The sequence below is a fragment of the Elephas maximus genome, chromosome 4 (assembly GCF_024166365.1).
Source record: "Elephas maximus indicus isolate mEleMax1 chromosome 4, mEleMax1 primary haplotype, whole genome shotgun sequence".
Lineage (NCBI taxonomy): Eukaryota > Metazoa > Chordata > Mammalia > Proboscidea > Elephantidae > Elephas > Elephas maximus.
Genome location: NC_064822.1, coordinates 5,935,587 through 5,961,389, shown reverse-complemented (window position 1 = coordinate 5,961,389; position 25,803 = coordinate 5,935,587). Strand labels below are relative to the sequence as shown.

General features: G+C 36.5%; 1 protein-coding gene across 1 annotated transcript in view; it reads right to left on the bottom strand.

The window, feature by feature from the left end:
• The window catches only part of CCDC7 (coiled-coil domain containing 7), a 422,824-nt gene that overhangs the window by 290,469 nt on the left and 106,552 nt on the right, over positions 1–25,803 (bottom strand). The window contains exons 14-16 of the mRNA XM_049881615.1: positions 12,242–12,307; positions 9,409–9,630; positions 4,975–5,012 (exon numbers count right to left, since the gene is read on the bottom strand). Of these exons, the coding sequence (XP_049737572.1) occupies positions 4,975–5,012; positions 9,409–9,630; positions 12,242–12,307 (326 nt within the window). The remainder of the gene's footprint in view (positions 1–4,974; positions 5,013–9,408; positions 9,631–12,241; positions 12,308–25,803) is intronic.

Genomic DNA, 25,803 nt, shown 5'->3' with positions numbered 1-25,803 from the left:
TGTTGCCCACCAAGCTTATTCTACTTGCCATCTAGGCCAGGCTCTTAAAAAAAAAAAAACTTCCACAGTGCTGGCTGGTCCAGCTTTCCTTTGTTGTTTACAAGTTACAGGCTGCCACATCCTGCAAGGGCTCCTCTCCCATGCTTGAACTCCAACTAGGAGTTAGCGAGTAGGGAGCAAGAGAATTTCAAGAGGAATAATGCATTCCCCCCCATTTTTAATTCACCCTCTGCTTTGACCTCCGTGCCTGTGTGGAAAGATTATACTGCTCATGTAAAAGAAGAGCATTGTCTTTGCATCAGATGGTTCTGCAGGCATCTGCTTCAGACTTGCAGATGACCTATGATAACAAATCTGTTACTTTGAGATCCCCTGCTTAATTTATCACTCCAGAAAAAGGACAATCCGGACCATTTCCTGAGCGGAATAACAAACCTCAATTGATCAGGTACGAGCATGTCTAACCTTGGGAAATGATTGGAGGAATGGTGTTAACGGAAATGATGTATAACTTTCTCCTTCTCATTGCAGATATTGAACTGACATTTCTAAACAGTCTTCTATGGCTCGCCAGACAGTAACTGATGTTAAGAATTTACCAGAAAGCTGATTCCGCACCATTACCTAACCTACTTGGGGACCTTATTGATATTCCTCTCCTAGGCAATACTGTGGAAATCGCTATGATCAGGACCAGGTGTCAGCCAGAGTTGTTGTAGAGACTCATATTATTGAGCCTCCAAAAACAAGGGGTGGACAAAGAGACAAATTTCTGTTTCTGGCTCTCTGCCTTCCCCCTTTCGGTGATTTGACACAGCTGGCTCACCAGAACTGTTCAACTGAAAAAGAGCAAGGTCTCTCGCTGATAGTAGAAATGCTTGTACATAAAGTGCCTACTCCCCCCAGATGATCCTTTTTTCTAACAAGGTCATTGCCCCAACCGAGAAGCTTTCACTGTTACATGGTTGACTACATGTTCTCTACTCCCTCCCATTCCTCTATAATTGTATAAAGTTTTAGGTGAGGAGAGAGTCCCACTCTTGAGCACTATCCATGATGAATCCAGCTGTGCCTAGTGTAAGCACATCTCTCTACATAATCAGTATTGCTTGGGGAATTATGTACCCTATAGTGCTTCTTAGATTGTAAGGTTTCCTCTATAAAATCTACCTCATGCCTACATTTTGTGTTACTATTTATATACGCCTTAAAAAACATTTAACTGAGGAAATTAAGAAATCTTTCAAGTTTTTAATAAGGTAAATTTTCATTTGTATAAATTTCTTCTGATAAAAAATATAAAGAGAAAATATTTTATAAGCTTTTTTATTTCATAATTAGATAATCCCTTTTCTTGACAGATAATACTTCCTCTGCCCCTGCCCCACCAATCTAAATTATCCTCCCCCTGTGACTCCCTGTCAGATACCCAAAACCAAACTAAACCCATTGCCGTTGAGTTGATTCCAACTCATAATGACCTTATAGGACAGGGTAGAGCTGCCCAATAGGGTTTCCAAGGTTGTAATCATTATGGAAACATGCTGCCACATCTTTCTCCCATGGAGCAGCTGATGGATTCAAACTACTGTCTTTTTGGTCAGCAGCCAAGCAGTTAACCACTGTGCCACCAGGGCTTCTTCCCTATCAGATAGGAAGTTCTATTATTTTCATTTATTGCTGTCTAAAATGATCTTGTTCATTTATTTTTACTTATTTACTGTCTGTCTCTCCCACTATAATTTAAGCTCCACAAGAGAAAGAACCTTATCTGTCTTATTCATCAACAAAACCCCAAGGTCTAGAAGAGTACCTGGCATATAAAGATGAAAAATATTTGTTGAATGAATGAGTTTGGTGAGTGAATGAATGACTGAATTTCATGGTTTATCATCTAATCCATGGAGAAAAAAATGGACATACGTTAATATTCTTCCTTTCTTAAAAAGACGCTTTTGTGCTTTATAACAAACCTGAGTATTTTTGGGAAAAGAAGTCCTAAACAAAAATAAATACAGGATTTAGAAAGAAGTAGTTTGGATGTCCAACTTTTTAAAAACACCAAGAAATAGTTTACGTTTACATTTTCATTCCTAAAATGTATGAATTTCAATGCTGTAAAACATTTATAAAAAGCTAACAACACATGATGTGAAACGCTAAAGTATTAAAAATCTATTTGTGTTTAGGTATTTTCCACTAACTCATTCCCTAAGCCAAAATAAATTGCTAAATGTTGTAAAGAGAAAAAAAAAATTGTACTTTATTGTAAGCAATACCATGTGTCTGTTCAGGTAGGGTCTCCTTCGCTCCCATCCACTCTCTGAAGGTTTGGGAGACTTTTCCAAAGTATTTCAGAAATTCTATTAGGATCTAAGAAGTAACCCAAAATGAAGGTTGATGAATGATATTGTGCCATCGTGCTTAATAATTTGAAATTTTTATTATGTTTAGCAATATTTAATCTAAAGCTGTTAAGGGAAATTCTATAAACCTAAGAAGCTGAGACACCCTTTTTCATGCCATATCTCCCATTTTTCTTTTCAGTCTAGACTCCAAACAAAATGAATTACCACCTTTCTCTGAGCACAGTATGCAGATTCTAGACAGCTTGCCTTTGTTTTGACTACTCTGTCCACCTGGAATATCGTTTAAACAGCCCTCTGTTAAAATACAACCCATCTGTCTTTCTTAAATCAAATGCTGTATAACTCCCAATCCAGCCAGGAATAATATTTCCTCCTTTTCTTGATGCAGCTTCTTGACAACATTTTATAGAATGCATCTTCTGCATTATACCCATTGCTGTCGAGTGGATTCCAACCCATAACAACACCACAGGACAGAGTAGAACTGCCCCATATGGTTCCCAAGGTTGTAAATTTACAGAGCAGATTGCCACATCATTCTCCTGCAAAATGGCTGGTGGGTTCAAACAACTGGCCTTTCAGTTAGCAGCTGAGTGCTTAACCACTGCATCACCAGGGCTCCTTCCTTTTGCATTATACTATGGTGAATTTATTTTTGTACATGTCTTGTCTGCCTTACTAGACCATGAACACATTGAGGGAAAGTAGCAGATATTGTCATCTTTGTACCCACACCCCATAATACCTAGCACAGTACCTTGCTAGATATTATGGGGTGTAGGCACTCACTCAGTCCATGTTTCCTAATTTCAACTAAACTGAATTGAAATAATCTTCCTCCTGAAGTTAAGGAATGTAAACATTTATCAATCAACATTTTTAGGAGTCATTTAAGAGGAATTATTTGATATTCATTATTTTTTCTGGTCCTTAGGTCCTGTATTCCCTACCACCCTCCAGTCTGCTGTTCCCCAGCCAACTCAACTTTCAGTCTACCATTTTCCATCATCACTTTCAACTGTGATTTACCAACCAAGGATGGGGCTGCAAGGGGCAGTAACTCCCTGTAATACTATCATACTCCCTCTTCAAGGTTTTTCCAAAGATTCATGAAAAGTAACTGAGACTGCCTTACTACGGCTTCACAGAGTGTAGTATGAAGATTAGACAGTCTTCATAGAGACTATCTCTTTGAATACTTTTTCAGTTAGTGTTTCTAATTTTTGAGCTTCGTAAAGTATCTAAAGAGACTATCAAATTCATCAGCAGCAACTAAATGTTCGATATAAAATAACTTTATAACTTCAAAAGCTACCAACCCATGTTCTTTAGGGTGATAAACAAATTGCTGGCGTTCTCCTTCAGCACTTTCATAGCTTAAACTTCACCATGTTTCCCTAGAAAGACCATAGTAGTATGCCATGCTCCACCATAATCTTAGCATGCTTTGTTTCTATTTCTACACAGTTCTCAGCATGGTTAAATTTCCTTTAAAGTTGAAGATAATTATTAATATAATTTTTCTTACACTTCTAAAATATTCATAATGCTGACTAACATATTTACAATGTATACAAATAATAAGACATCTACCCATAAGTCTGCAAAGCAACAAATAATATCAAATTTTCTCTTGAGGTATTAAAAATATATACTTTTAAAAATACAAGTAATCACTAAAGACACTAAAATGGACCTTTTCAAAATATTGGCCATTAATTGTTATATTTATTACCTAATTCTTGCTAATTCATCTGGGTCTGTAATCTAGAAATATTAAAAATGGGAATGAGGTCTAGAAATGCAGACTTCTAGGTAATTCTTTCCTCTTTTTCTGTGTGGTAATCAAAGCCAAAATTTAGAAATTAAGCTCTGTATAATTAAGAAATAAGTGCCTGATGTACTTTACACTTGAATTCTAAATAATTCAAGTCAATGACTGACTTGTCGACAGAGTTTACCTTTACTGGACAGCCACCTCTCACTGGTTAAATTTGCTGCCCCACTAATACATCCAGCTGCAGTTTAGTTTCCTGACCAGTTTGTGTGTAGGTTTGTGAATCACTCACAATATGCTATCAAACAGATTCATTCCCTAGTGAAAGCTAAAAGATTTAATTGAATGAATCAAACAATCTAAGTATTTATGTGCACGTACATACGTATAAGTGATCGAGCAAAAATGAAAGGTAAAAATTAAAAATAAAGTGACTTGTTTTCTGTATCTAGGCCATGTCTCTCAATGACGATAGCTAACAATTCAAAATAAGGGTCACTTCCTCACTATCCGGAAATACAGTTGCTTCTGTCAGAAAGGCAGTGGGCTTGAAACCATTTAATTTTAATTTTTCACTTAAAAGTTTTGAATTTTGACTGCATCCAAACTCTTCTATCTTTGACAACATTTAAAGTTTCCAACATTTTACCATCTGAAATTAGTTTCAAAGATAAGAATGCAATATTGTGAGCAAAGGAATAAATCAAGTAGTTTTATGATACTGAATTTAGATTGGCTACTTTCACCACATACGTATGTGAACTGATAAATACTAGAAGATGACAGAATAAATTAAAAAAAAATTTTTTTTTTTTTTTTTTTTTTTACCTTTCTTCAATTAGGTTTCCACTTTGGAGCAGTGGGATCTGTGATAAAGATAATAGTAAATTTAATTACACTAAGTATGCACATAAAGCTTATACTATTTTGAAAAAATATCATTCGAAGAAATTTTTCAATATGACAACTTTGTAAGGTTAAGGTATCAAAAAAGCCATTTTGGCACTGAAAGAGACATTAAAGAAGAGGAGCTGGTGCCATCTTCCATCCTTTGGAGTACAGAAAAAAAATAAAATTATTATTATTATTTCTAAATAAGAACGAAGAGGGCTTTACGCTGTTAGTAAATAAAATTTGTTTTAAACTTATCTATCACACAGTTATATAATCCTTTTTAATATTCTTTTTGAAGAATTTAAAATTAATATCATATTATATTGATTATTGTTGTTGTTCTTAGGTGTCGTTGAGTCAGTTCCGACTCATAGCGACCCTACGTACGACAGAACTACTCAGTCCTGGGCCATCCTTACAATTGTTGCTGTGTTTAAGCCCATTGTTGCAGCCACTGTATCAATCTATCTCATGGACAGTCTTTATTTTTTTCACTGACCATCTGCCTTATCAAACATGATGTCCTTCTCCAGTGACTGGTTCCTCCTGATAACATCCAAAATATGTGAGATAAAGTCTCACCATCCTCTCATCCAAGGAGCCCTCTGCCTGTACTTCTTCCGAAACAGAACTGGTCATTCTTCTGGCAGTCCATGGTATATTCAATATTCTTCACCAACACCATAATTCAAAGGCATCAATTCTTCAGTCTTCCTTATTCGTTGTCCAGCTTGCGCATACATACAAGGTGATTGAAAATACCATTGTTTGGTTGAGACCCACTTTAGTCCTCAAAGTGACACCTTTGCTTTTCAACATTTTAAAGAGTTCTTTTGCAGCAGATTTGCCTAATGTCATTCAATTTTTTAATTGCTGTTTCCATGGATGCTGATTGTGGTTCCAAGTAAAATGAAATCCTTGACAACTTCAGTATTTTCTCCATTTATCATGATGTTGCTTGATCGATCCAGTTGTAAGGATTTTTGTTTTCTTTATGATGAGATCCAATCCATACTGCAGCCTGCGGTCTTTGACCTTCATCAGTAAGTGCTTCAAGTCCTCTTCCCCTTGAGAAAGCAAGGTTGTGTCATCTGTAGATCACAGGTTGTTAAGGAGTCTTCCACCAATCCTGGTGCCACAGTCTTCTTCATATAGGCCAGCTTCTTGAATAATTTGCTCAGCATACAGATCAAATAAGTATGGTGAAAGGATACAACCCTGACACACACCTTTCCTGATTTTAAACGATGCAGTATCCCCTCGTTCTGTTTGAACGACTGCCTCTTTGTCTGTGTACAGGTTCCTCATGAGCACAGTTAAGTGTACTAGAATTACCATTCTTCACAATGCTATCCATAATTTGTTACGATCCACACAGTCAAATGCTTTTGCATAGCCAATAGAACACAGGTAAACATCTTTCTAGTATTCTGTACTTTCAGCCAAGATCCATCTCACACCGGCAATGACATCCCTCATTTATTCTATGTCCTCTACTGAATCTGGCTTGAATTTCTGGCAGTTCCGCGTCGATGTGCTGCTGCAACCATTTTTTAATTGTCTTCAGGAAAATTTTACTTGCATGTGATATTAATGTTATTGTTCAATAATTTCCACATTCTGTTGGATCATCTTTCTTTGGAATGGGCACATATATGGATCTCTTCCACTTAGTTAGGAAACCCTGGTGGTGTAGTGGTTAAGTGCTACAGCTCCTAACCAAAAGGTCAGCAATTCAAATGCACCAGGCACTCCTTGGAAACCATATCGGGCAGTTCTACAGGCAGAATTGACTCAACGGCAACGGGTTTGGTTTTGGTTTGGTTTCTACTTGGTTGGCCAGGTAGCTGTCTTCCAAGTATCTTGGCGTAGACAAGTGAGTGTCTCCAGCACTGCATCTGTTTGTTGATACGTCTCAGTTGGTATTCCGTCAATTCCTGGAGGCTTGTTTTTCTTCAATGACTTCAGCCCAGCTTGGACTTCTTTCACTACCATCAGTTCTTGATCACATGCTAGCTCCTGAAATGATTCAATGTCAACCAGTTCTTTTTGGTACAGTGAATCTGTGTATTCCTGCTATCTCCTTTTGATGCTTCCTGAGTTGTTCAATATTTTGCCAATACAATCCTTCAAAATTGTAATTATAATTAATATGATATAATAAATTATGATAAATTTTTGAAATTTATGAATTTAAATATGTATATTGAGGATGCATGCTCAAAATACCTTTATCAAAGTGTGTAATCAAAAATGTTAGGAGACTAGTGGCCTAGAAAGTGTGATTTCATTAAGAAACTAGCTCTTGGTAAGGTAATAGATGTTTCCTATAGTATAAATGACTATTACTTTCCCAAATAGATATTTCCTATAACATAAATAGGAGCCCTGGTACACAGTGGTTAAGTACTAGGCTGCTAACCAAAAGGTTGGCAGTTTGAATCCACCAGCTGTTCCGTGGAAACCCTATGGGGCACTTGCTCTGTCCTATATGGCCGCTATGAGTTGGATTTGACTTGACAGCAATGGATTTGGTTTCATTTGGTTTGGTTTATATATATATATATTTTTATTATTGTACTGTAGATGAAGGGTTACAGAGCAAACTAGTTTCTCATTAAACAGTTGGTACAAATATTGTTTTATGACATTGGTTAACAACCCCACGACATGTCAACACTCCCCTTCTCAACCTTGGGTTCCCTTTTACCAGCTTTCCTGTCCCCTCCTGCCTTCTAGTCCTTGCCCCTGGGCTGTTGTGCCTCTTTACTCTCATTTTGTTTTATGGGTCTGTCTAATCTTTGGCTGAAGGGTGAACTTCGGGAGTGACTTCATTAAAAGGGTATCCAGCAGCCATATTCTTGGGGTTTCTCCAGTCTCTATCAAGCCAGTAAGTCTGGTCTTTTTTTGTGTTAGAATTTTGTTCTACATTTTTCTACTGTGATCCCTGTCAGAGCACTCAATTGTGGTAGCCAGGCACCATCTAGCTGTACTAGGCTCAGTCTGGTAGAGGCCATGGTAGATGTGGTCCATTAGTCCTTTGGACTAATCTTTCCCTTGTATGTTCAGTTTTCTTCATTCTTCTTTGCTCCCAAAAGGGTGAGACCAGTGGAGTGCCTTAGATGGCCACTCACAGGCTTTTAAGACCCTAGACACTACACACCAAAGTAGAATGTAGAACATTTTGCTTTATTAACTATGTTATGCCAACTGAGCTAGATGTTCCCCAGGACCGTGGTCCTCATAGCCTTCAATCCAGCAGTTTGGTCCCTCGGGGAGTTTGGATGTGTGTGTGGAGCTTCCATGACATTGCCTTGTACAGGTTGTGCTGGCTTCTCCACTATTGTGTACTGTCTTAGGCTTCACCAAAGTTACCATTTATCTATTGTCTATTTAGTGTTTTTCCATCTTCATCCTTCCCCTCCCTTGTAACCATCAAAAATTGTTTCTTTTTGTATGTAAACCTTTTCATGAGTTTTTATAATAGTGGTCTCATACAATATTTGTCCTTTTGTGATTGACTTATTTTACTCAGCATAATGTCCTCCAGATTCATCCATGTTACGAGATGCTTTGCAGGTTCATCACTGTTCTTTATCCTTGTGTGATACTCCATTGTGTGTATGTACCATAGTTTGTTTATCCATTCATCTGTTGATGGGCATCTAGGTTGTTCCCATCTTTTTGCTGTTGTGAACAATGCTGCAATAGGAGTATGATTGCTAGATCATATGGTATTTCTCTTTCTAGCTTTCTAAGGAAGTGCCATATTCTTTTACAAAATTGTTGTATCATTTTGCATTCCCACCAGCAGTGCATAAGAATTCCAATTTCCCTGCAGCCTCTCTAACATTTGGTATTTCCTATTTTTTTGATTCGTCCAAGTAATGCTGGGGTGAGATGGTTTTGATTTCCACTTCTCTAATGGCTAGTGATTGTGAGCATTTCCTCATGTGTCTGTTGGCCACTTGAATGTCTTTGGTGAAGTGTCTGTTCATTTAGTTTGCCCATTTTTTGACTGGAATATTTGTCTTTTTCAAAGAGTTTTTTCCACAGTGTTTCATTTATATTGAATTTTATTAATTTTTTATAATTAATTTATAGAAAAATGTCTTTAGACATTATTTCCTCCTGGCCCTCAGATCTTAGATGCTTAAATGATCATTGAAAATCAATATATATTTAATGTATAGCTTGATATTCAAGATAATAATGAATTGACATATCCAGAGGGTAAAAGACAAAAGTCCAAGAAAAAAAAGGAAAAAAGGCATACAGAATTTTTAAAAATGATACATACAAATGAAATAAATAATAATATGAAAGATAAATTTCTTACATCATGTACTATTTCAGTTATTTCTTTACCTGCGATTGCTCTTGGATTTTATCATCTGTCTTTTGTTCACCTGAATCTGAAAGTTGTGCTTTGCTTCTTTCTTTCTCCAGTGGTACATTTTCTGAATCTAAATCTTTAACTTTTACTTTACTAATATCCATTTGCATGGCTGTCTTAGTCTGCTCACTTTTAAGTAACTCCTTCCTTTGATTCAGGAGGTAATCAAGTTGATGCTTAGTTTTTTCAGCTTCCTATTTTTCAAAAAATAACAGTTATCAAGCATTATTTTCTATGACACTTTCCTACCAATACTACAACCTTCAGGGATCTGCATGTATTCATACCCACATTACTTCTCAAACTTTTATTTTCGCTGAATTAGAGGAATGTAAATTAAGCCAGTAGTATAATCTATAGTTTAACAGCTCCACAAGTAAAATTAAAAACTGTGAAGAAACGTTTTCCATTTTGAGGGCTATTTTCATACCCAGGAGGTTCTCCAACTATTATTTTTTTAAAGGCTCCAATTATTATGTAGGTACAATAAAAATTAATAAAGTATGCATTATAAAAGTGATAAGCTATAGCCAGAATAACTAATAGCCACAATATGAAATAATAAGAGAAAAGGTGGAAAATAAATTAATTATTTTAGAACATAAATTTTCTTAAAAACATCACTTTTTCATACTTTTTAATTTTTTTATTTAATTATAGAAATGCTATTTGTAGAAAGACTATATAGATCAACAAAAAGAAAGCTCACAAATTTCACCACACAGAAAAAAAATCAGTTAACATTTTGATGTATATACTTTTTTAGTTGTTTCTAAATATAAATAGCACATATGTATATCTATGGGGCAGTTCTACTCTGTCCTATAGGGTCGCTATGAGTCGGAATCGACTCGACAGCAGTGGGTTATGTATATCTTTAAATTATTACATAGATTGGATTATGCTATACATATTCCCATTATCTGTTCTTTTCACTAGACAGTGTTATAATTATGTTTCCATAACAGTAAATATACATCTAAATCAGCAGTACATTTAACAATATAATTTATTTAGCAAATTTCTTATTGATGAGCATGTAGGTCATCTCAAAATTTTTGCTATTAAATTACTACAGGATACATACTTGTACAAAATCTCTGTAGACTTTTTTTCTTTTTTAGAATAAATGCTTAGAACTGTTGAGTGATAAGGCTATGTACTTTCCAAGACTTGTGTTAGACATTTTCTTCTAGAAAGATATCAATTCTTACTGATAATAGAAGTATGTGAAAGAATACTTACTGCAGTGTGCATTCACAAATATATATTTTCATTTCTTAAATTTTTACCCAAAATTATAAATAAAATAAAGTGTATCTCACTGTTATCTTAAATAATATTTATTTGATAACTAGTGAGGTTGAGTATATTTGTATGCATGCACTGGCCGTCAACGTTTTCAAATTCTACCTTGCCTACTTGTGTCCTCTGCCTAAGTAAGTAATAAGGCTATTCCTATTACTTATAGGTTTGTAAAAAAACTTCACATAAAACATTTTGCAAAAAATTCCATTTCTCTTTACATCTAATGATTGTGTTACCATAAAATAAGTTTTACATTTATATATAGCCAATAGATTAAAATATTCCTTTGTGGCATAATCCTTAGAAAGCCTTGCTCTGGTTTACCCAGTGTTTCTTCTAATATATTCATAGTTCATTCTTACTTTTAGATCTTCAATCAATCTGCAACTTATTATGGTACATTGTTTGAAATAGAGACCTAACTTTATTTTTCCCAATAAGTTACTTTTTATAAATATCTTATCCTCCTATGACAAATTTTAATAACTAAAACTCTGTAATACTAAATTATTGTATTTATTTTAATCTGTTTCTGGACTTTCCAGTCAGTACCACAATTCTTTAGTTGTTATAATTTTACATTATATATCAATTTTTGGATGAAGAAATACACCTTAATTGTTCTTTTTTTGTATAACCACCCATTTCTTACGTCAATATGTCTTACAATAATTTTGTTAAGTTGCAAAATAATTCCATTTATCTCTGGAAATAAATTGCTTCAAGTTTGGATGTTAATTTGAGTAAAAACTGAAATATTTATAACATTGAGCCTTTAAAACCAAAAGCATAAATTTCTATTTCTTCAATGTTTGTCTATGTTCCTTGGTAAAATATATATTTCTTAATATAAAGCTGTGTATATTTTTGTTAAATATGCTGTCCTAGTATTATGTTAGACTAACATTATGAACAGAATTTTTTCTATTATGTTTTCTAAATGATTGTTTCTGATAAATAGTAAATCTACTGATTTTTTATATCTATTTTATCCCGGCCACCTTTTTTAACAATATCATTAATAAATTTCTTGATTTTTTTTGCAGTTTTTCAGAAAGAAAATTATATAGTCTACAAATAAGAATACCTTTGTCTTTCAATTTATGAAAATGTAGCTTGTTTCATTTATTGTCTTATTGTTTAGCTAGAACTTGAAAAAGAGCAGTAAGAATCAATATCCTAATTTAATGGCATTTAATTAGAATTCCTGCAGTATTTTACTTTCAAGTAATGTATCCTCCATAATTTTGAAATAGATTTCCTTTATTGGATTAAGTAAATTTACTTTTCTTCCCAGATTGCTGAACTTCTGATTAAAATGAATATTGTTTTATTAACATATTTCTAATGAATAAAATCAATACATTTTAAACCTGATAAAATAGTATAATACAGAGACATAATAGGATATTTTACAAGGTAAAATTCATTCAAAAAGTTCTTTATGTATATTTACTCCATTTGTTAATAACTTTAAAGGAGCGTGATATCCTTCACCTGTAAAGCCTGTTTCAGTTGCTCCTGAAGTACTTTGTTCTCAATTTCCAGTGCGTTTGCTGCATTCTAGGATACATTAAGTAAAAAAAAGTATTAGCTTCAGTATTTTTTGTTTTTATTAATTTATTTTTGTAAGTATTATCTTTCTAAAATCCAATGATAACAAGGTTATGACCTTATTATGTACATTTACTCAAGCATAATGGTGGATAATGTCTGTGGCTATAGCTTTCTGTTGACTTTTCACAGGCAAATTGGCCTTAAATCTGGCAAATTACAACAGCAATAAATTAAAGGTTTCATCTAGCCTTTTTTCTAGGCATAATACATTTAAATAAAAACACTTCAAATTTTATGAAAAAGAAGCATTTCTACTCACAACACAAAATAAAAATACTTCTGACTTTGAGAGAATGAGTGGATCTTATTACACATGAAAAGACTCAGAAATTCTCCATCAAATGGATAACAGTTTGAGAAAGCAGATCTTAAGTCCCCATTTATGCTTCTTTTACGCAGAGTAAGTTCCTACTACTAGACAAACCCTACCACATACAACAACCATAAACTCTGGACAAAATGCAAATATCAATACTGGACAGCAATCAAGAGTAGGTACATTCTTGAGAGAAGGTATCACTTGGAAGACAGGAAGGGCACCAAGTAAGACTCTCATTTCCATGGCTTCTACTCTGAGGGCAAGCCCTAGTCTGCACCAAGCAGGGTATCTAATAGCTGATAGAAAACTTCAGTTTTTATAACCTAGGAACTAAAGGACAAGTTCAGGGCAATCATTGCCACTGGAAAGATTAAGAAGAAATCACACAAAGAAGATAACCAGGGAGAGGTGTGGTGCAGTGAATTGATTTATACAGCCTTACTCACTATGAGTTGGAATTGACTCAAAAGTAATGGGTTTTGTTTTGTTTTCTAACCATAGTCTTGTAACTCCCAAAAAATGATTGCCTGGGACTATGTAAATTGAGTTACTTATGGTCAACCAAGGGGATTGGTCAGTTTACTATGCAAACTGAATGACTTGCAGTCCACCGAAGGGATTGGTCAGTTCATGGTCCTGGTGAGAAGACCATGCCTTAAAATTGACAAGGAATTTGTTTATTTAAGGGCCAATCCCACAGAGGCTCAGGAGGGCCTTACTACCATCAAGAAGAGAGAGTCTGGAGCAGTGATGGGCTTGCCAGTCTATGGAATGAAGCAGCTGGAGTGGGCTTGCCAGCCTATGGAGCAAGCACTGAGCATTTTGTGCAGAAGGCTTGCTGGTGAAGCTAAAAGAACTATAACATTTGCTCATGCAGGGCAAAGGCCTGAATGTGCCCTGTGCAGGCATCTTCCTACAGCAGGTCAGAGTCAGACACTTCTGTGCAAGAGGCTTACCAGAGCTAAAAGGGCTGTAGCACTTGTACAGTAAAAAAGAGATAAGAGTGTGCCCAGTGCAAGGGCTGTAGGCCTCCCCACCCCCAGGCAGAATGGGCCTAATAGCATGGCAGCAAGAAAGTCCAAAAGGCCAGGTGGCATGGTGAGAGTTTGCAGGAGAGGCTTAGAAGGGCCCAACGGCAGAGGCTTGGGAGATCCAGTGCAGAGATCTGGCTGCGGCAGGCAAGGCACAGCAAAGCCCAGTGGCAGAACAGAAGCCTCTGACAGTGGTGGTAGCCAGAGGCAGTGGTGATGTGAACACAGCATCTGACCTGAACCATGGCGTGCCTGCCCAGCAACTTAAGAATGGACATGGGTAATTCGGGGAAGGGTAAGCGTTTCCCTTTGAGAATCTGTTGCATTGTTCACCACTTGCTTTCTATAAATAATAACTATGGCTTTCACCTTGCCAACACTGTGCAAATGTCTCGCGTGTCCGCCTCCATTGTAGATGCCAGTGAGTTTATGTGCCTCATTCCTAGCAGTCTTATGGGTGCCTGGAATTTTGAGGCACAGGCTGTATGCATGTGAAATCCAGATAGACATACATAAGCATTCAAGAGGGAACCCCAACTTCTTTGTATAAATGCTTCCCAAATCTCTGCCTGGCTCCTAAACCACATGTGCATAGGGAAGATTTCAGCCTAGAAAAAGCTAAAAGAACTGAAATGCAATTTCCGCTGGTGACTAAACATCAAATTTGAATTTTGCATTCAATCATGTTAATTACATATTAAAGCCAAAAAATAGGTGCCAATTGTCAGAGAAATACAACAGAATCCAGATTCTCAACAACATAAGATCAAAGACTACAGCTGTCAGTAAGGATTACACTTCAACATAATGAAAACGAAAATCCTCACAACTGGTCCAATAAGCAACATCACGATAAAGGGAGAAAAGATTGAAGTTGTCAAGGATTTCATTTCACTTGGATGCACAGTTAACACCCATGGAAGGAGCAGTCAAGAAATCAAATGACTTATTGCATTGGGCAAACTGCTGCAAAAGACCACTTTAAAGCCTTAAAAAGGAAAAACATCATTTTAAAGACTAAGGCACCCTTGACCCAAGCCATGGTATTTTCAGTCCCCTCATATGCATGCAAAAGCTGGACAATGAAAAAGGAAGACATGAGAAGAATCGCTGCATTTGAAATATGGTGCTGGCAAAGAATATTGACTATACCCTGGACTGCCAGAAGAATGAATGGATCTGTCTTGGAAGAAGTACAGGCAGATTGCTCCTTAGAAGCAAGGATGGCAAGACTTCTTGCTTACTTTGAGTGTGTTTTCAGGAGGTCCCAATCCCTGGAGAAAAATATCACGCTTGGTAGAGAATCAGTGAAAAAAAAGGAAGACCCTCAATAAGATAGTCTGACACAATGGCTGCAACAATGAGTCCAAACACAGCAACAATTGTGAGGATGGCGCAGAACCAGGCAAAGTTTTGTTCTGTTATACATAAGGTCACTACGAGTGGGAACCAACTTGACAGCACCCAACACAACAACAACATAACATTCACTATAAAAACCAAAACCAAACCCGTTGTCATTGAGTTGATTCCAACTCATAGCAACCCTGTGAGTTGGAACATACATTCACTATATCCAGGATATAATTCTGAATTATGTGACATTTGAAGAAACAGAAAAGTATGAATTACTTTTAAGAAAAAAAGACAATCAACAGGGAGTGATCTCAAGATAATGCAGATTTTAGAATTAACATATCGAACTTTAAAGCTGCTATTATGCCAATAATAGTCCCTGGAGTCCCTGAGTGGTGCAAATGGTTAATATGCCTGGCTGCTAGAGGTTTGAGTCAACTCAGAGGTATCTCAGAAGAAATGCATGGCTATCTGCTTTCAAAAAATCAGCCATTGAAAATCTTGTGCAGCACAGTTCCACTCTGACACAAATAGAGTCATTATGAATCTAAATCAACTCAATGGCAAATGGTATTATAACAATGCTCAATGTAAAGGAAAATGTGCTCATCATGAATGAAAAGATAGAAGTCTCAGCAGAAAAACAGAAATTATTAAAAATGGAAATTCCAGAACTGAAAATCACAATATATGAATTTAAAATTTCACTGGATGGAACTTTTTGAAGCAGACTGGATATATGATAGTGAAAAGTCATAAAACTTGAAGATAGATCATTAGCAATTACCCAATATGAGAGCAAAGATTGGGAAAAAAAAATAGGCAAAAACTCAGGGATCTGTGGGATAATATCAAATAAGCTAACATGTAATTACAGTCCTATAAGAAAGAGACAAAGAGGTAGAAAAATTATTTGAAACATAATAGTTGAAAACTTCCCATATTTGGCAAAAGATGAATACAAAGAAAATAATACCTATATACATCAGAGTCAAATGGTTGAAAACCAAGTAAAAAGAAAAAATCTTGAAAGCAGCCGAAGAAAGATGCCACTACGCATAGGAAAATAATCATTTGAATGACTGTTTGTTTCTCATCAGAAAAAACAGAGACCAAATGAGAAAGAAAAACAGCTTTGAAATGTAGAGCAAATATCCCTTCTTTGACACAGACTTATTTTAAGTAACAAAGGAAAATTTTAAATCTATATTTTGATACTCATTGAAATTTGAGAGAACATATTGTTGTTAGGTGCCGTCAAGTCGGCTCCAACTCATAGCGACCCTATGCACAACAGAACGAAACACTGCTCGGTCCTCTGCCATCCTCACAATCGTTGTTATGCTTGAGCCCAATGTTGCAGCCACTGTGTCAATCTACCTCACTGAGGGTCTTCCTCTTTTCCACTGACCCTGTAAAAAAAAAAAAAAAATTTTTTTTTTTTTTTTTGTACTCTGCCAAGCATGATGTCCCTCTGCAGAGACTGATCCCTCCTGGCAACAGTCGAAAGTATGTAAGACACAGTCTCACCATCCCCGCTTCTAAGGAGCATTCTGGTTGTATTTCTTCTAAGACAGATTTATTAGTTCTTCTGGCAGTCCATGGTATATTCAATATTCTTCTCCAACACCTCAATTCAAGGCATCAATTCTTCTTCGATCTTCCTTATTCATTGTCCAGCTTTCACATGCATATGATGCAATTGAAAATACCATGGCTTGAGTTAGGCACACCTTAGTCTTCAAGGTGACATCTTTACTCTTCAACACTTTAAAGAGGTCCCTTGCAGCAGATTTACCCAATGCAATGCGTCTTTTTGATTTCTCGACTGCTGCTTCCATGACTGTTGATTGTGGATCCAAGTGAAATGAAATCCTTAAGAACTTCAATCTTTTCTCCGTTTATCATGATGTTGCTCATTGGTCCAGTTGTCAGGATTTTTGTTTTCTTTATGTTGAGGTGCAATCCATACTGAAGGCTGTGGTCTTTGATCTTCATTAATAAGTGCTTCAAGTCCTCTTCACTTTCAGGAAGCAAGGTTGTGTCATCTGCATAACGCAGGTTGTTAACGATTCTTCCACCAATCCTGATGCCCTGTTCTTCTTCATATAGTCCAGCTTCTCATATTATTTGCTCAGCATACAGCTTGAATAGGTATGGTGAAAGAATACAACCATGGCACACACCTTTCCTGACTTTAAACCAATCAGTATCCCCTTGTTCTGTCCAAACAACTGCTTCTTGATCTATGTAAAGGTTCCTCATGAGCACAATTAAGTGTTCTGGAATTCCCATTCTTCTCAAAGTTATCCATAATTTGTTATGGTCCACACAGTCGAATGCCTTTGCATAGTCAATAAAACACAGGTAAACATTCTTCTCGTATTCTCTGCTTTCAGCCAGGATCTGTCTGACATCAGCAATGATATCCCTGGTTCCACGTCTTCATCTGAAACTGGCCTGAATTTCCTGCAGTTCCCTGTCAATATACTGCTGCAGCCGTTTTTGAATGACCTTCAGCAAAATTTTGCTTCCGTGTGATATTAACGATATTGTTCTATAATTTCCACATTTGGTTGGATCATCTTTCTTGGGAATAGGCATAAATATGGATCTCTTCCAGTCAGTTGGCCAGGAAGCTCTCTTCCATATTTCTTGGCATAGACAAGTGAGCACCTCCAGCGGTGCATCCGTTTGTTGAAACATCTCAATTGATATTCCATCAATTCCTGGAGCCAATGCCTGCAGAGCAGCTTGGACTTCTTCCTTCAGTACCATCGGTTCCTGATCATATGCCACCTCTTGAAATAGTTGAGCATCTACTAATTCTTTTTGGTATAATGACTCTGTGTATTCCTTCCATCTTCTTTTGATGCTTCCTGAGTCATTTAATATTTTCCCCATGAATCCTTCACTATTGCAACTCAAGGCTTGAATTTTTTCTTCAATTCTTTCAGCTTGAGAAACACCGAGTTCGTTCTTCTCTTTTGGTTTTCCATTTCCAGCTCTTTGCACGTGTCCTCATAATACTTTACTTTGTCTTCTCGAGACGCCCTTGGAAGTCTTCTGTTCAGCTCTTTTACTTCATCAATTCTTCCTTTTGCTTTAGCTGCTTGACGTTCGAGAGCAAGTTTCAGAGTCTCCTCCGACATCCATCTTGGCCTCTTCTTTCTTTTCTGTCTTTTCAGTGACCTCTTGCTTTCTTCATGGATGATGTCCTTGATGTCATTCCACAACTTATCTGGTCTGTGGTCACTAGTGTTCAATATGTCAAATCTATTCTTGAGATGGTCACTAAATTCAGGTGGGGTATACTCAAGGTCATATTTTGGCTCTCGTGGAGTTGCTCTGATTTTCTTCAGTTTCAGCTTGAACTTGCATACGAGCAATTGATGGTCTGTTCCAGAGTCAGCCCCTGGCCTTGTTCTGACTGATGATATTAAGCTTTTCCATTGTCTCTTTCCACAGATGTAATCAATTTGATTTCTGTGAGCTCCATCTGGCAAGGTCCATGAGGATATCGAATAGATAAACATCGATATCCTAGGCATTAGTGAACTGAAATGGAGTGGTACTGGCCATTTTGAATTGAACAATCTTTTTTTTTTTTTATAGTCTACTATGCTGGGAATGACAACTTGAAGAGGAATGGTGTTGCAGTCATCGTCAAAAAGAACTTTTCAAAATCTATCCTGAAGTACAATGCTGTCAGCAATAGGATAATATCCATACACCTACAAGGAAGACCAGTTAATACGACTATTATTCAAATATACGCACCAACCATTAGGGCCAAAGATGAAGAAATAGAAGATTTTTATCAGCTGCTGTAGTCTGAAATTGATTGAACACGCAATCAAGATGTATTAATAATTACTAGTGATTTTAATGTGGAAGTTGGAAACAAAGAAGAAGGGTCAATTGTTGGAATACATGGCCTTCGTGATAGAAACAATGTTGGAGATCAGATGATAGAATTTTGCAAGACCAACGACTTCTTCATTGCAAATACCTTCTTTCACCAACATAAATGGCGACTATACACATGGATGAGAGAACATGACATCTATAACTGAAATAAAAATAAATCTTCTAACTACTGCTCAAGAAATTTCAATATATGACCTATAAAATTCTGAGGGAACTCATTCTGTAATCAGGTACAGAAATATACCATCTGACAGGACTAAGTAATTTTAGCGAGGACCTTGAGAACCCAGGGTGGAAAGGGAAAGGTGGAGAGTACTGACACATTGTGGTGACTAAAACTAATGACTCTAAACAATTTGTGTATAAAACTTTTGAATGATAAATGAGTTTGCACTGTAAACTTTAACCTAAAACACAATAAAATTAAAAAAACGATACAGCCTTGCATTCAAGTATTTTATCTACATATACTTTAAAAATACAGTTTTATTACTAGAATAATAGTCCTCTAAATAGGAGGTGCACATCTATTCGTTCATTTTAAAAACTAAAATAAAATTTTATACAACTTACTGAAACATTTTATAAGCATAATAATTACTTAAACAGACAAATAATAATACTAAGTGATTCTATAATCATGCCTGCATGAGGAATCGAAATTGAATAGATTTCATTATTATTGCAAATACTGAGCAGGATTGAAATAGCCAGGTTTGCAGTACAGACTTCGTTACTACTTTATTCTTTAACCCTAAGCAAATCTACTGGTCTCTATAAAATGGACTAGATCTGTAGTGTTCATGATGGAGTGCTGGCAGAGGCTCATCAAATTCATAGATCTTCTCTGAAGAAAAATTCTACCTATACAGAAAATTTTGACTTTAAAGTCAGAAGAAAATAATTTTAAATGACATTAGAGACTATTCTAAATAATATAATGGGATCATAGTAAATTTTTTAAATACACGTAATGTACTTCTATGTAAAATAACTAATCAGTAAGTGTGGTAGGCAGAATTCTAATATAGCCCCCTGATCTCCACCCGCTGTATAATCCACTCCTTTGTGTGTGGGTGGTATCTGTGAAATGTTTTTAGTCAACAGAATGTAGCAACGTGATGCAACGTCATTGCTTTGATTGCATTACATTATATGGCAAAAGCATTGGAGTGTTACTCCCATGATCGTGTCACACTATATATATAAGACTCTGTCTTACCAGACAAGAGGCTCTCCAGCTGGCATTAAAGAAAATGCAAGCTGTTAGGATGTGAAATGCCTTGGAGAAGGCCATGCGTCAGGGAAATTCAGACGGCCTCTAAAAGCTGAGGGCCTCATATGGAACTGAATTCTGCCACAACCATCTGAGCTTGGAAGACGGCACCAAGTTACAGAAATAAATACAGCCTGGTGAGACCCTGAACACCAGACACAGCTAAGCCATTCCTGGATTCCTAACCCACTGAAACTGTAAGATAATAAGTATATGCAGTTTTAAAATGCTAAATGTGTAGTAATCTGTTATGCAATAATAGAAAACTAATACCATAAAGTTGGACATTTTATATTCAGTATCTCAAACGGCACTCTCATTTTCCCCAAATATAAACCCACTGCCATCAAATCCATTCCAACTCACAGAGTCCCCATAGGCTAATTCTTGAATTATTTGGGTGCATACTTCTAGGATGCTTACTTAACTACAGCCCCCTGACTGAAATAGTGGTATATATTATGACAGTTATTAAGAAGTTAACTTGTAGAAAGAAAAAAAAAGCTGTTGGAGCCAACATGGTGCTGTAGACAGAATCACCATGCCATCCCTCTACAGCAAAGACCTGAAAAACTAAGTAAAATAGATACAAATGTCAATCCTGGAAACTTAAGCACCAAATGATGGAATAAAGAACTCAATCAAGCACCGAATGGAAAAAGAAACTGACAGAGAACGAGGAGAGCTATGGAGTGGAGGTCCCCTATCAGCTAACATGGCCAGATTCACCACCTTGGACTAAAGCCACCAAAGAACACAGATAGGGAGTACGGGAAAGCAACTCCATGGAGCTCTCAACAGGAGACAGATCATCTGGCAACCAGGGATACACGCTTTCCGATTCCCCACGCTTCTTCCATGTACGAGGCCTCTGCCGCTTTCCAACAGGCTACGGTCACTCAGCCAGGGAGATATCAGCTCAGTGCCACCTGGATTCGCCATCTTGAACCTCAGCCACCAAGGACTGTTGACAGGGAGTACAGAAAGGCAACTCCACAGAGCTCCTAACAGGAGACAGAGCATCTAGCAACCAATGATACATGCTTTCCCACCTCCAACCCTTCTTCCCTCTATGCAGTCTCTGCTACTTTCCAATGGGTCACAGTCACTCAGCCAGAGAGATACCAGCTCACTGCCTCTGGGATCCACCCCATCACCATCAGCCGGCACCTTCAGCACCATTTTTTTGTTTTGTTTTGTTTTTGGTTTGTATTTTTATTTGTTTGTTTTTTGATATTGGTTTTTTGGCTCTTTTTTTTTTTGCTTCTCTTTCTCTCACTTCCTTTCCTTTCTCCCATCCAGCCAGCCCCATGCATTGCCCCCAACTCCTTGGCAGGCTATGCTGTACCACTCAGCTGGAGGGCCTCTGGCACATAGCCTCCCTGGGTCTGTGCCACCCAGACAGACTGGCTCCCTCAGTGCCATGTTTTTTATTTTTCTTTACCTTTGCCCTTCTCCTTTTCCTTCTCCCTAACACTTAGGCCCTATGCTGCCCCACCCCTTCCTGACAGACCATACCAGGGCACCTGCTGAGAATGACATAAGCTCACCACCACCCTAATTCTGTGCCACTCCCAATGTTTGGCTACCCACCACATTTTTGTTGTTGTTACTTTTTTTTATTATTTTTGTTTGTTTGATTGTTAGTTTCTTCTCTCTCTTTCTCCACTTTTCTTTCCTTTCTCCCACCCACCTAGCCATGTGTGTCATCCACACCCTTTCTCAACAAGCCAAGTCACACAGCTTGGTTAGATAGCCACCAGCACACAGCCTCACTGGGTATACTCTGCCCCCATCCACCAAATCCTGCCACACCTCAATTTAGTTTACTTTTTTAAACTTCATTATTTGCTTTTTTTTTTTTTTTTTTGCTTTTCTTTATCTCTCTTCTTTCACACACCTGCTTAGCTTTGCACATCACATCCTCTTTTTTTCCTCCTGACTATCTGCAATATGTTCCAAGTACTACACTGCTGAGCAGGACTGATGTGGTCCCCTAGCCCCACCCCATCACTCCCCATTCATGGTGCACACTACCCATCCCTGCCTCTCCACCCCCACTGGACCCTCCCTGCTGCACCATAGCTGAGTGACTAACCCTACCCACCTGGACAAGGTGGTGAGACATATCATGTCTACAGGTGACCAAGCAACAAAACACGCCCAGCCCACCTGCTCATACATAACCAAATAAAGTGAAAAAGCAGGATGAAACAAGCACATCTACAATAAATAAATGAAGAAAATAATTCCTGATTGTCTTGTAGACAGTAGACAATATCAAAGCATATATATATATATAAAAAGACAAGATGGCTTCAGAAAGCAACCAAAAGAAAACATCAAAATACATTCTGCTAGAAGAAAAGGCACTGGAACTACCTGATATAGAATTCAAAGCTCTAATATTCAGGGTTCTCCAACAGAGGAAAGAAAATGCAGACAAAAATAAGGAAAAAATGGACAAAATCATGAAAAATAAAGACAAAACCATGGAAAAGACAGATAAAACAATGAAGAATTCAGGAAAATAATACAAGAACAAAATGTCAAAATAAACAACTAGAAATCAAATAAAAACAGCAATTAGAAATCTAAAAGTTAAACAACAGAACAGGGGGAGAAAACAGAAAACACAGAGAGGATCATTGAAGATTTGCTGACAGAAAACTTCCCTAATACCATGAAAGACAAAAAGTCAAGCATCCAAGAAGCTCAACAAAGCACACATAGGATAGATCCCAAAAGAAAAACACCAAGACATACCATAATCACACTCACTGAAACCAAGCACAAAGAATCCTGAGAGCAGCTAGAGAGAAACAAAAATTCACATACAAACTTGAAACAATAAGACCAAACTCTGATTAGTTGGGAGAAACCATGCAGGGAAGAAGGCAATGGAATGACATATATAACACCTTGACAAAAAAAACTGCCAACCAAGAATAATATATTCTGCAAAACTCTGGCTCAGATATGATAGTGAAATTAGGACATTTCCAGATAAACAGAAATTAAGGGAATATATAAAAACCAAACCAAACTTACAACAATTATTAAAGGGAGTCCTTCAGTTAGAGAACCAACAACATCAGACATCTCCAGTCTAGCACATAAGACAGAATCAGCCAGATATTAACCTAGATAATGAATTCCCAAGGATAAATCAAAACTAAAAAATTTACAACAGAGAACCAGACAGGCCAATCTGTAAATGATAGCAACATCAGAACAATAAAAGAGACAATAAATATTGTAGGTAAAGAATTTTTAAATGGAAATGAAGTCAAGGCATTATAAAGTAATAAAATACTGGTTCAAACTTAGGAAGATAGTGGCAAATTACAAGGAAATTCTGCTCACCAAAAAAAAAAAGAAAGAAACACAAAGTTTCAGTAAACACAAAATCTACAAAAACAAAGGAAACAAAAACAAATGCACAAACAAAAGGAATTCAGCACAGAAAAATAAAAGGAACAAAGAAAATGTCAGCACCACCAAAAAGCACTACAAAATGACAGTAATAAACTTATACCTATCAATAAACACACTGAACATAAATGGCTTAAATGCACCCATAAATAGACAGACAGTGACAGAATGGATAAAAAACGGGACCCATCAATATGTAGTTTACAAGAGATACACCTGAGAAACAAAGACATAACTATATTAAAATCAAAGGGTAGGAAAAAATATATCAAGCAAATGGCAAAAAAAAAAAAAAAGAAAGCAGAAGTGGCAGCACCAAACTCAGATAAAATAGTCTTTAAAAAAAAAACCACCATAAAACACAAGGAAGGACATCACATAATGATTAAATGGACAATTCACCATGAGAACATAGCCATAATAAATTTCTACACACTGAATAACAGGGATCCAAAATACATAAAACAAACTCTAACAGCACTGAAGAGAGGAACTGACAGTTCCACAATAACAGGAGACATCAACACACCACTCCTGATAAAGGACAGGACACCTAGAAAGAAACTCAACAAAGATACAGAAGAGATAAAGAACAAAATTAGCCAACTTGACCTCATAGACGTATAAAGAACACTCCACCAAACAGCAGCAAAGTATACATTCTTTTCCAACGCAGAGAGAACATTCTCCAGAACAGACACATCTTAGGCCACAAAGCAACCCTCAACAAAATCCAAAACACTGAGACTATACAAAGTATCTTCTCTGATCACAGCACCATAAAAGTAAAAATTAACAATAAGCACTAGGAAAAAAATCAAATACATAGAAACTGAATAACATCTTGCTTAAGAACCAAAAAAAAATTTTTTTTTTTAAGAACCAATCGGTTATAGAAGAAATCAAAGACAGAATAAAAAATTTCCTAGACTCAAACAACAATGAAAATATATCATACCAAAACCTCTGGGACACAGCAAAGGCAGTGCTCAGAGGCCAATTTATAGCAATAGATGCACACATCAAAATAAAAGAAAGGGACAAAATCTAAACATTAGCTATATAACCTGAACAAATAGAAAGAGAACAGCAAAAGAAGCCATAGCCACCAGAAGAAAGGAAACACCAGAAGAAAGGAAATAATAAAGATGAGAGCATAAATAAATGAAACAGAAAATAGAAAAGCTATAGAAAGAATCAACAAAACCAAAAGTTGGTTCTTTGAAAGGATCAATAAATCACTGGCCAAATGGACAAAAGAAAAATGAGAGAGGACACAAATAACCCAAATAAGAAATGAAACAGGGGACATTACAACAAACCCAAATGAAGTAAGAAGCATCATTACAGGGTACTATGAAAAACAATATGCTAACAAATTTGAAAACCTAGAGGAAACGGACAAATTTCTAGAAACACACTACCTACCTAAACTAGCACAAACTGAGTTCAAAACTCTGAACAGACCCATAACAAAAGAAGAGATTGAAAAGGTAATAAAAAATCTCCCAACAGATGGCTTCACTAGAGAATTCTACCGAACATTCAGAGAAGTGCTTGCAGCACTACTACTCAAAATATTTCAGAACATAGAAAAGGAAGTAATACTTCCAAATTCATTCTATGAAACCAGCATAACCCTGATACCAAAACCAGGCAAAGACACCACAAAAAAGAAAATTACAGACCAATATCTCTCACGAACATAGATGCAAAAATTATCAACAAAAATCTAGCCAAAGAATTCAGCATCATATCAAAAAAAATAATACATCACAATCAAGTGGAGTTCATATGAGGTGTGCAAGGATGGTTCAACATTAGCAAATCAATCAATGTAATCCACTATATAAATTAAACAAAAGATAACATGATCATCTCAACACAGAAAAGGCATTCAATAAAGTCCAACACCGATTCCTGACAAAAACTCTCAATAAAATAGGAATAGACGGAAAATTCATCAACATAGTAAAGGACGTTTATACAAAACCAACAGCCAACATCATTCTTAACTCTAAGAGGCTGACAACATTTTCCCTGAGAAAAGAAACAAGACATGGATGCCCTTTAACATCACTCCTACTTAACACTG